Source organism: Gracilinanus agilis, chromosome 2, assembly GCF_016433145.1.
Source record: "Gracilinanus agilis isolate LMUSP501 chromosome 2, AgileGrace, whole genome shotgun sequence".
NCBI lineage: Eukaryota > Metazoa > Chordata > Mammalia > Didelphimorphia > Didelphidae > Gracilinanus > Gracilinanus agilis.
In genome coordinates this window covers 346,376,206-346,388,807 of record NC_058131.1, presented here as the reverse complement: position 1 = coordinate 346,388,807, position 12,602 = coordinate 346,376,206, and the positions used below count along the sequence as shown (strand labels likewise).

General features: G+C 43.8%; 1 protein-coding gene across 4 annotated transcripts in view; it reads left to right on the top strand.

Annotated features, from left to right (window-relative positions):
- The window catches only part of DLGAP4 (DLG associated protein 4), a 109,542-nt gene that overhangs the window by 73,022 nt on the left and 23,918 nt on the right, over positions 1-12,602 (top strand). For all 4 annotated transcript variants that reach the window (XM_044664348.1, XM_044664347.1, XM_044664346.1 and 1 more), the window contains one exon: positions 10,620-10,984. In XM_044664348.1, coding sequence (XP_044520283.1) covers positions 10,620-10,984 — 365 coding nt within the window. The remainder of the gene's footprint in view (positions 1-10,619; positions 10,985-12,602) is intronic.

The following is a 12,602-nucleotide window of genomic DNA, read 5'->3' as shown; positions in this document are numbered from 1 at the left end:
GAGAGGGAGAGAGAGAGAGAGAGAGAGAGAGAGAGAGAGAGAGAGAGAGAGAGAGAGAGAGAGAGAGAGAGAGAGAGACTCTACAAAGATAAGGTTCTACTTACTTTTATCACACCTGGAACAACCCAACAATGGTCTCACCTTCCCTCAGCTGGCAGAACCTAGAGTGCCCCTTGAAACAGTCAGTTGAGCTGAAATTTAGCATGACCACTGAGCTAGATTTGACTCAAATGACCAGGAAACCTACCGAGTGCTTCAGGGCAGCTGGCCCTGGACTCTCATTTGGACCATCCCTCCCCTGGCCCCTCAGCAGCCAGACTGAAAGATTCCATCTGTTCTGACTCAGTAGCTAAGACTACTTGCTCAGTGGTCAGAATGAGACTCTTGAGAGTCCCTTTTCCAACCCTTCCCTGAAATGGACTTCCAGTTCCTGACACAGGGTCATCCACTTTTCCCCTGAAACCTTCCAGTTAACTGAAGAATCATTCACTATCTCCGTAAGCCAGCCAATCCATTTGGCGTTTGGGCACCTCTAATGGGAAATTTTTAGAAATTCCTCTACTTTTCAGAGAAGACTATAATACTTTTTTTAAAGTTCATTTTTGATTCAAACTATTACTTACCTTATACAACTTTGGGTCAATAAAAATGAAAAGGGGTCCAATGGGGGAGGTGGGGGCATACCTGAACACAAATAAGCATGAGGCCTGTACCCTTGACAACTGGCCCATGATCATTTACAGAGGAGAGGCTGTGTTTTTGGAAATAATCCCAGTGTCATTCATTTAGTAAAGAGACTTTCCAGTGACAGAAGCCTAGGGGAAGGAGGGGGAGAGGGAGTGGAAATGAACCAGGGAAGCCCATTTTTGGTCAAAAACAAGATACAACCATGACATATCCACAGTGTGGTGAGTAGAAAGAGAGAGACCTGGATTTGAAGTTGAGGTCTAGATCAGAATCTGAGTTCTAAACAATCAATCAATCAGCATTTACTATACTCTTACAGTGTGCCAGGCATCATGCTAAGTTCTTTAAAACTCTTTTTAAAAATGGGACCAATTAGAGAGTTCAGTGGATTGAGAGCCAGGCTTAGAATTGGGAGGTTCTAGGTTCAAATTTGGCCTCAGACACTTCCTAGTTGTGTGACCCTGAGCAAGTCACTTACTGCTCTTCTGTCTTAGAACTGATACTAGGACAGAAGGTAAGAGTTTTTTTTAAAAAAAGCAAAAATAATTTGAAGGAGTCTTATTTTGGGGCAAGTCACTTCTTTCCTGGCCTCATTTTCCTTCTTTTTTAAAAATGAGGATTGCAAGACTTTCACTGCCTAGCTCACAGATTGTTAGGAGGAAAGACACCTTAAATCCTTATAGAAATAGGGAGCTTGTTAAACTGCTTGCATTTTTTTCCTTTGTCCAATGGCTCTACCTCTGGAGGAGGCTGATTGGAAGAGACCTTGAGCTTCCTGCCTGGACTTGGGACAAAATCTCACCTCACCCCCTAACAAGGAAAGCCTTTGAACAGGATATTTCTGGGGCAGCTAGGTAGCTCAGTGATAGAGCCTCCAGGCCTTGGAATCAAGAGCTAGATTCAAATGTGGCCTCAGACACTTCTGGGACTCTGGACAAGTCATTTAATTCTGATTGCTTAGCCCTTGCCACAATTCTGTCTTAGAATTGATTATAAACTAAAAGATAAGGGTTTTTTTAAATAAAAATTTTAAATTAAAAAGTTTTTAAAGGTTGTTTTGTTTTTTGTTTTTTTGAGTGAATGAGAATCCAGCTTGGTGTGAGTGGTTAAAGAAGCATGAAAGAGAAATCATTTTAATGTCGCAGGACCTAGTTTCAAATGCTGTCTTGGCACTTCGTCCTGAGCAATGATGGGCAAATATCTTGTTCAAGGTGAACCCCTCTGAGTGGTAGTTCCCCTTGTTTATAAAGGACTTCTGCTTTAACTCAACGTTCCAGCCAGGATCCTAAGAGCTTGTATTTCTTTTTCTTTTTCTTTTTTTTTTAAACCCTTGTACTTCGGTGTATTGTCTCATAGGTGGAAGAGTGGTAAGGGTGGGCAATAGGGTCAAGTGACTTTCCCAGGGTCACACAGCTGGGAAGTGGCTGAGGCCGGGTTTGAACCCAGGACCTCCTATCTCTAGGCCTGACTCTCACTCCACTGAGCTACCCAGCTGCCCCTAAGAGCTTGTATTTCTATAGCTTCTTAAGATTTCCCAGCTCTGTGAAAAGCAGTATGTGCATGTGGTGTATACTGGTAGAGAAGAGTCATCTCTAAACTCACCAGAAGGCAGCAGAACACATGGTTCTTTCTGCCCAGCTCCCATGCCACCTCCTCAATGAAGTCTTTTGTGAGTTCCACCCTTTCCTTCACTCCTACCCGACTTCCTGGTTGCTTTTGACTTTCTTCTTAATGTATTTCTAAACTTCTGTCATATATTCTATTTATGTACTATGCATAGGTACATCTTGTGTGTGTGTGTGTCTCCTAGATTTATAGTCAAAAGTGTATCTTAGAAATCCATCTAATCTAACCCTTCTCATTTTATAGTTGAGAACAAGTAGGCTCAAGAGCAGCTAGGAAGCACAATAGATAGAGCAGCAGACCTAGAATTGGGAGGTCCTGGTTTCAAATGTGGCCTCAGACACTTCCTAGCTATGTGACCCTGGGCAAGTCACTTAACCTCGATTGTCAAGCCCTTGGCCCTCTTCTGTCTCAGATAGACTCGATACTCAGAAGATAAGGGTTGTTTACAAAAAAAAAAGAAAGAAAGAAAATATAGGTCCAGAGAGAAGATGGGATTTGCCCTTGGTCACAGAGGTGTAAGTGGCAGAGTAGGGACTGGAACCCAGGTCCTTGAAATTCTGAGTCCGATGTTCTTTCTGGTCCTAGAATTTACTAAGTGACTACTGTATGCCAGACACTGTGTATGCTAAGGAGGATCAGAAAAGATGTTTTTGTTGGGGTTTGGGGTTTTTTTTACCCTTACCAATACTAAGTTCCAGTTCCAGGGCAGAGGAGTGGTAAGGGCTAGGAAGCTGGGATTAAGTGACTTGCCCAGTATCATCCATCTAAGAAGCAATGTCTTAGGTCAGATTTGAACCCAGGATCTCCCAGCTCCAGGCCTGGCACTGAATTACTTCACTGTCCCCAGAAAAAACTTCTTGCAGAAAATGGAACTTTAGGGCAGCTCAGTGGATTGAGAGTCAGGCCTAGAGATGGGAGGTCCTAGGTTCAAATCCGGCCTCAGACACTTCCCAGCTGTGTGACCCTGGGCAAGTCACTTCACCCCCATTGCCCACCCTTACCATTCTTCCACCTAGGAGCCAATACACAGAAGTTAAGGGTTGTTTTTTTTTTAAATGGAACTTTATATGAGACAAAGGAAGCTAGGAGTTGGAGGGGAAGGGGAAAGAGTTGCAGGCATAGGGAACAGTCGGTAAACATTCCCAGAGTCAGGAGATGGAGTGTCTCTAGTTTGAGGAACAGCAAGGAGGCTGGCTAGTGTCACTTATTTGCTGAGTACATGGTGGAGGCAATGGGGAGCAGGAAGCAGTGCCACAGACAGGGTGTAATTTAAGATACAAAAAGACTGGAATGATTTTAGTAGGCTTTAAAAGCTAATCAGGATTTTTTTTAAATCCTTGCCTTCCATCTTAGAATCAGTGGGAGTTAGGTGATTTGCCCAGACTCGCACAGGACTTAGATACTTAGGAAGTATCTTAGGCCACATCTGAACCCAGGACCTCCTGTTTCTAGGCTTTTAAATAGGATTTTATATTTGATTGTGGATGCAATAAGGAACCACTGGAGCTGATTGAATAGGGGAGTGACAGCTGCCTACTCTTTCTACAAATAATCTCAGCTCACATTTCTGTAGTGATTTTGCAATTTACAAGTCACTTTCCTCACAACAAAAAGCAACCCTACAAAGTAGATAGTATAAGTGTCATCCCCATTTTATAGAGGATAGGGAAACAGGTTCTAAGACATGAAGAGATGATGGTCTGGAGGGTTTAATAAAAGCACCACAAGCTTTGGTGCAAGTCAGTAATGACATAGCAGCATTTTTTATAGCCAGCTTAATCTAATGCTACATTAAAGGAGACATATATCCAAGACTAGAGACATCATAATCCTTCCCTTTTATATCCATGTGTCTTCATCAGACCACCTTTTGAATATTGTGTTCAGTTCTAGGCATTCCATCTTAGGAAAAAACATTGATCGAGTCGAGACTAAAGACTGCTATAATTAAAATGATCTGTTAAAGAAACTATCGTTATTTAACCTTATTTGGGGGGGGGGAGCTGTCATATTAAAGAGGGAATATACTCCAACTTGGACTCAGAGGCCAGAACTAGGAGTAAAAGATAACTATGAATTACAAGGATATAGGTGGAAGAAACACACACAATGTAAGGAAAGATTTACTACCACTAAGAGTTGTCCCCAAATGGAATGGGCTCCCTTGTGGCAGAGATTAATGGAAGATTTTTCAAGCAAAGACTGAGTAACAACTCATAAATCATGTCCTCAAAGGCATTCCAGGTCTCTTATGATTTGGAGACCTCTGAAGGCCCTTCCAGCCCAAGACTTCTGACTGAGAGCCCCGTTCTCCTTTTCTTCAGCATGACCTCACTAAGGCAAGAGCAAGGAGGTTTCATTATTTTTGTAGTTTTCCCATCTTCCAAAAGTTCTTCCAGGTTACCCACCCTAGTGTGGAAGCAGACCTATATTTTTTAAGGCTCTATCAATACCAAGCAAGGACTTGCAGCATGAGCCCATTTGAGATGTTGTAAAATAAATTAGTAGTAGACCTTAATCCACATGGTTTCATGTTTTTTTTTTCCCTAGCCCTATTGAAACAAGGAACACATATATAGGAATGGTGGTGGTAGTGATCCAAGATAGGGGCTTGGTGTGAGGCATGTACTATGATGGCGTAAGAATGTAAATGCCTCAAGTGTGAAGGACACTGGGCCGTTGAGCTGATTCATCGAGAGTTGGAAATAGGGAAGGGAGGAGAGTGTAGTTGGTGCAGGAGTGATCACCTAGGAAAGAACCAAAGGGAGAGTGATAGAAGATTGGCAGTCATGTTGAAGTTAAAGAACAGGGTGAGGGGTCCTAAAACAAGATAAAATATTGTGATCAAATGGAGGCAATCCAAAGATGCTCTACATTCTAGCCAAACCAGTTCTCTGCAACCCAAATTGATTTATCTTCAACAACTTCAGGCTTTTTCTTTTTTAACCAGTTACATGTAGAAACAATTTTTGACAATAGTTTTCTGACATTTTAGGATTCTGATTTTCTCTCTCCCTCCCACCACCCCAGGTAGTAAATAATTTGGTATAGGTTACATGCATTGATGCAATACATTTTTCTACCTTGTTCATGTTGTGATAAAAGACACATCTCACATATACGATTTTTTATTCATGCTTTTTCACAGGCTTTCCATGCCCATCTGCTTCTAATGTTCTCCATCACAACTACCTCATAGACTCTGATACTTCCTTCTAAATGTAGCTTATTAGGAAAGGCACTCACTGTGTGACACACGACTTTGATTTTCCACAAGGAGGAGATTAAGATCAGTGGGCCCTCTTGAGCCCAGGAGTTCTGAGCAGCAATGGACTAAATAGAATGGATCGGTATAATGAGCCTCCAGGAGTGGTTGCCTAGAGTGGGTCAAACTGGCGAGGGTCAGAGTAAAACAAGTTGAAATTTGCCAAGATGATCAGTAGTGAATTTGGGCCCCATAAGTAGTAGCACCTACATTTCCAATCGGAGTGACCTAAAAGAACCCAAACTTTCAAAAATAAAAATAAAAAAACACAGCTCAAGGGCTACCGCCTACATTTCCTAATCCCCAATACCTGCAGTTGTTAGCACTCTCTTTCTACCAGAAAAAATTACTTTGCAATTACTCTCTATATGGTTTGTAGATGACATTTCTCCCCCAATAGGTTACAACCTTTTGGAGGCAGGAACTAGTTTATTTTTTCCTTTATGCCCTAGTTGCTTGCACTCAACTATAGGCATTTCTTCAATAAATGTTAGTTAAACTAACCTGGCAACACAAATCCATACCACTTTCATCATATTAGACCACTTCCCTGGTATTCTAGGGAGGAAAGGAAGGAAGTAGATGCTCAGGAACACTCAAAAACGAAAAAGCAGATGGTTTTTTCCTTTCCAAAAAAAAAGAAAGAAATCATATTCCTTCTGCTCCCCCAATTGTTCATTTCCCTGCTTTTTTTCTGCGGAAAGCATCAGGGCAGTGAAAAGATGCTCTGGTATTATGTATGTGCGTATTTTGAAATGGACTGGATGTTACTATGGTTAACCCCTCTGTCAGAATCCAATGCACTGTCTGTAAAGAATAAGAAAATACCAGCATCCAAAGATACAGTTTGGCATTCGTTGGAGAAACCTGATCTCATGAACAATTCTGGTCCTTGTGGGGAGTCTAGGGCAGCTGGTATCTGGGATCTGTTGGGATCTTGGCCAGAATTTGGTAATATATTTGGAAGTGTCTTTGTCACAGACAGCCTAGTGTGATGGAATGAGTCTGGCCTATGGGAGCTGAGAGATCTAGGTTCTAATCGGTGTCAGGTGGTGGTAAGGACACTAGATTTGCAGCCAGAGCTTAGCTTGAAATCCTGGCACTGCTTTTTCTTTTACTACCTGTGTGATCTCAGGTAAATCTCTTAACTTCTCTGGCCTTAGCCTCCTTAGTAAAACAAAAGGTATTAAACTAAACTATTTCTAAGGCCTCCTTCAAGCTATGAACCTCTATTCATTCAGTTAAATTCTACTTATTAAATACTTCCCAGATTTTCCACTAGGTTACAGGACAAAGTTCTTTTCTCTATCTGACCCTCATCTATAGAATGTAAAGCACAGGCCCTCCCCCCTGCCTCCTTTGTAAGACCCTCATGAGCATCAGCTGAGATCATAGTGCCTATGATGCCATGAAAAGAGCCTTGGGGTGGGAGGCAAGAGGACACCCCCCACTCCCCCAGGTGCTAGTCCAACTTGACTCTGGTACCAGTTCTCAGACCTTGAACAAGTCCCTTCCTGTCTCTGAACCCCAATTTTCTCAGATGTAAAATGAGGGGGCTGGCCTAAGAAGTTCCTTTCAACTGGCTTGTTTAATATGTTTGGGCCTAATAGCAGGTTGTTTTGCTGACTTGACATATACTGTAAGGAGGAAAACCAGCAACACACAAAACTCAGAGAACTCATAACCTGCCTTTTAAGACTTGTTTCCCTAATAATGAAACTGTTTGGGGCCTTGATCAAGGTCAGTTCATTTGTTGTTGTCTGGGCCCTTATTTATGAATCAGCCAAATGGGCTTTGTCCAGGAGAATTTCCTTTGTTGCTCTCTAGGCACCCTCCCTCCCTCTGTAGAATGTAAGCTCTATGGGGGCAGGAACTGTCTCATTTTAATCTTTGTATCCCCAGCCCCTCAAACTAAACAGGCACCTAATAAGTTGCAGGTACAGTTGAATGAAGGCACAGAAAAGAGTTGAATTTGAAAACCTGGGTTTGAAATTCCTGGCTCTGGTTGATTTTCCCCCCTTAAATTCTTTCTATCTTAATAACAACTCCCACCTTTCTCTGCCCTGAATTGGAAAAAGAAAAAGAAAAACTCAACCCTTTGTAACAAATATGTACAGTCAAACAAAACAAATTTCCATTGGTCCTGTTTGAAAATGTATGTCTTAGGGCATCTAGATGGCTCGGTGGATAGAGAGTCAAGCCTGGAGAGAAGAGATCCTGGGTTCAACTTTGTTTTCAGATACTTCCTACCTCTGTAACTCTAGGCAAGTCACTTACCCCAGCTGCCTACTCCTTACTGCTCTTCTGCCTTCCAGTCGATACCAAGACAGAAGGCTAGGGTTTAAGAAAAGAAAGAAAATATATGTCCCATTCTGCACTTTGATTCCATAATTTCTTTGTCAAGAGGTGGGCTTCATGCTTCTTCATCTGGCCTCCAGAATTGTAGTTGGTCGTTCCATTCAGAGTTTGTATGTCAAAAATTGTTTTGTTTCCTTTTGTTTATTTGTTTGTTTGTTTGTTTGACAGTGCTGTTATTAAGTCAGAAGAGCAACAAGGGCTAGGCAATTGGGGTTAAGTGACTAGCCCAGAGTCACACAGCTAGGAACTGTCTTGGAGCCAGATTTGAGCCCAGGACCTCCCATCTCCGGGCCTGGCTCTATCCTCCAAACCACCTAGCTGTCCTTTGAATGGATACTTAACTAGCTGTGGGACATAAAATGGAATAAGAACATTTGCACATGTTTTCTGGATAGGGACGGGGAGGCAGTGGCACTGAGGTAGACTGATACATTACAAAGGAGGAAGAAAGCAAAGCATTATAAAGGATGTCACCAAAGAAATATAGGGGGGGGTTGGGGCTAGGGCCGCTAGGTGGCTCAATAGATTGAGAGCCAGGCCTGGAGCAGGGAGATCTTGGGTTCAAATCTAGCCTCAGACACTTCTAACTGTGTGACTCTGGGCAAGTCACTTAACCTGATTGCCTAATCCTTACCACTCTTCTGCCTTAGAACCAATACACAGTATTGATTCTAAGATGGAAGGTAGTAAGCTTTTGGTTTTTGTTTTTATTAATAAAAGAAAAAAGAAAAAATCATGAGCAAGAGGATGGGCTGGTGATAGCAGGAAAAGTTAGAGGTAACCCACAAACCACCCACATCCTTCATTGATGTCCTCATGGTGTCAAGAAAAAAAACAATAAAGCTCCCTAGCACAATGGGGGCAGCTAGGTAATGGGGGGGGGGGGGGAATAGAGCACAAGAGTCAGAAAGACCTGAGTTCAAATTTAACTGAGGACACTTCCTAACTGTGTGACCCTGGGCAAGTCACTTAACCCCAATTGCTTGGTCCTTATCACTCATCTGCCATGGAACAGATCTTGTATGGATTCTAAATGGAAGGTATAAGGTAGAAAGAAAGAAAGATAGAAAAACTGTTGATGTTCAAGGTAAGGCAAGAATCTTTGTCAGGGCTGACTGTTGAGAATCAAACTAGTACGCTTGGCTGTGCCATCCAAGGATATTTGGGAAAAACTCATTGCTTTTGACTGGTTAAAATTAAAACTCAATTCCATAAAAGTCAGGAGATGGGTTCAAATTCACATTCTGACAGCTTACTACCTGAATGGTCTTGGGCTAGTCACTTAAATGTCTCTTGGCCTTAATTTCCTTATCTTTAAAATGAAGGGATCAGCAGTTCCTAGCTGTGTGACCCAGGGCAAGACACATATCCCCAGTTGCCTAGCTTTTACCACTCTTCTGTCTTAGAGTAAAATAAAATGAGGGAGTCGGATTAGAGGACCTCTGAGGCCCCCTTTAGCCCTAAATTTATGATATTTCTAATCCCCATACCCCATTTCAATGTCCAAGGATAGATGGGAAATTTTGACCCCATTCCCCCAGAAGATCAATTTTTTTCAGGCCTAGAATTATTGTCTCCCTATTGGTGACTTGATATTTATCTCTGATGTCCTCAGAATGCTGATAACAAAAAAAGCTGCTTGGCATAGACAGATTAATTCAGTAGACTTAGAGTCAAAGGATCTAGGTTCAAATCCAGGCTTGAAGGGGCAGCTAAGTGGTGCAGTGGATAAACTGCTAGGCTTGGAGTCAGGAAGACCCGAGTTCAAATTCAGCCTCATCCACTTACTAAGCTGTGTGACGCTGAGCAAGTCACTTAACCCTGTTTGTCCTCCCCTCCAAAAAAAAAATCCATGCTTGGCCTGTTGTGTGTGTGACCTTGGGCAAATTACCTAACCTTGCTAGATCTCAGGTTCCTCATCTGTAAAAAGGAAGGGCTAGGACAGGATGGCTTCTAAGGTCTCTTCCAGCTCTAAGACTACAATCCTGTGAGGGAAAGGGTCCTGCTCTACCCAGGTTTCTTCCTGGACAGATGAACCATCTATGGATATATAGACTATATTTACAAGTGCTTTTTTTTTTCCCCATTTAAATTTTTTAATCTCATCTCTTGGGATTAGGCTTTTAAAAATAATGTATCTTTTGTTTTTACGGTGTATTTGTTTCCAAATAGATCATTCCCTCTCCCTATCCTGTACCCAGTGAGCCATCCCTTATAACAAAAATAAGAAGGGGGGAAAGCCAGGTCAACAAAACCATCATTACCCCCATTTGACAGCATGTGCAATATTCCATACACATAGCCTCCCCACTTTGAGGAAATAGGAGGTGAGGTGCATTTTCTTATCTCTTCCCTATGGACAAGCTTTAGAGCATTCTCATTTTGGCAAATGGAACTATTTTTCTTTCATTTTTTTTAAAGGCACTAGCTGATGAGGATGGGTTAGTTTGATTTTTACCAGAGACACCCATAGCCGGGGAGCCAGAGGTGACCCTCCACCAGGACGCTGGCCATTAGGAGAGCAAGCCAAGGATGGTTTGAGGGGGGGTTCCACCTCTCCTGCAGCCCCTCTCAAGCATCATGACTGCCAGACTACTATGAAACCATGGATTTCTTGTTCTCTAACTTTCCCCTGATCTCCCCCTCTCCCTCTCTCTCTCTCCCTTCTCTTCCATGGCTTCAGGTTCATCATGCCTAGTGGCATATAAGAAAACGCCGCCTCCAGTCCCCCCCCGGACCACATCAAAGCCGTTCATCTCGGTCACCGTTCAAAGCAGCACCGAGTCAGCCCAGGACACCTACCTTGACAGCCAGGACCATAAGAGCGAGGTCAACAGTCAGTCTGGTCTGAGCAACTCCTCTGACAGTTTAGACAGCACCCGACCCCCCAGTGTGACCCAGGGCAGCAGTGGAGGAACTCAGGCCCGGGAGGCACCGGAACTACCCCAGAAAAATGCAACTCTGAAGAACGACAAAGGAACGTTGACCAGTGAGGAGCCCAAAGCTGAGACCGCCCCCAAAAGGAAACTTTCATCTATAGGAATACAAGTATGGGTCCCTTTGGTTGTGTGTCAGACTCCACTCTGTGCACGTGGGTGTAATTACATCGGAGGCTGACCCCACTCGCCCATCTCGAGGAACCGGCCTCACCATTATTGGAGGCCGGTTCTCCTGGGCTCTCCTTGAGGGTCCGGCCAAAATGCAGTCCAAAGTTCGGCTCCTGATTCCAAACCAAATTTCATTCTGCCATGCCCTGCTCACGGCACGGACGTGAGGCATTGTGCCTTTTTTTTTTTCTCCCTCCTGATGGGGTTCCTGATGAATGTAGTTACACTCATCCCACCATGTCCTGTACGTTTGCTCGTCCACTGTCCGTCCACACAATCTTTTTCCTTGCTGGCCTGTCTCCTTGAGGCAGGTTGCTACCTAACAGATTTTCTGATCCAAGGTGTCCCTTAAAGTCGAGAAGGCTGGTTTAATAGCCGGACAAAGCAGCAGAAGCATGTAGGCCACAGTACCCAGCCCCTCAGGGCCAGACACCCCGAGATATAGGGGTCACTCATGAAGATCATTTCCCTGTGCTTGGAGAACAGGTAGGTTGCTTGTTGGACCAGGCACAAGGACAGTTCGAAGCAGGGGTGGGCGTGGGGAGGGGGAGGGCACCAGAAGGTAGCGCTTCCCTCAGCCCCCTCAGAATAGATTTGGGGACTGGCCTTCCAGGCTGGGAGGTCATGGAGCTGCTTGCTGTGTCCTCTTTCTCAGTGTCTCCACCAGAAACTTTCCCCTGCTGGGCAGGTGAGGAAAGAATGGGGTCAAGGGATGGGAGACCAGGGTGGGAAGCAGGGATTCAGCTCCAAATAGGGAGCCACAACTGCTGCATCTGCTGTCCCAAGTCTGAGTGGGATCCACCGGTCTTCAACTCTTGGGAGAATGCACAGCATATTCTGGGTCCCCCTCTTCCTGAGGTCCAGACCTCAGACTGCTACCACTTAATACCATTCCGTCCCTTGTCAGCTGTGTGGGATAAAACTTTTACTTTGGTCATAATTCAACAAAATTACCTTGAAGCCAATATTTAGAAGGGGATGGAATTGTGTGGAAAAGGCCACAGGGAGAAGTCACTAAAGTAAAATTGCATTTAAAAGCCAAAGGGGTGGGAGACATATAGTTAGTTCTGTGACAAGGCTGTTTAACTGTTATCCAATGACTGATGTCCTCAAGCCACTTTTCCACCCCAGGAGCAGAGAACAAGACTGGCAGCCAGGGGTCTGGCCCCAAACTGGGTTTTCCTCTATTTTTCTATACTCCCAGTCTGTGCTTGTCCCCAAGGAACCACATGAATATTTGTTTCCCTAATTTTGCCTTTCTCCACCTCTGAACTTGAAATGTCACATTACTATAACAGAGGTAGACAGGCATTCTAGAAAGTGGGGGTGAGCAATGACTCCTTCAGGAAGCCTGCCTGGCGCAGTGACAAGTGCCCCGGGGACCAGAGAGTTGTATTCCTCTGGTGAGCCCAGAAAGAAAGGTGATCAGTAGAGGATGCTTGGATCCATCTAGACTAGCTCTGAAAGCCTTTTGGCTCAGGATCTAAATCCCGCTGTTATAGCTGCTGTCTATAATAAAAGGAAGAGACTTTTTGGTGTGGTCCAAGGCAGGGGAAAGT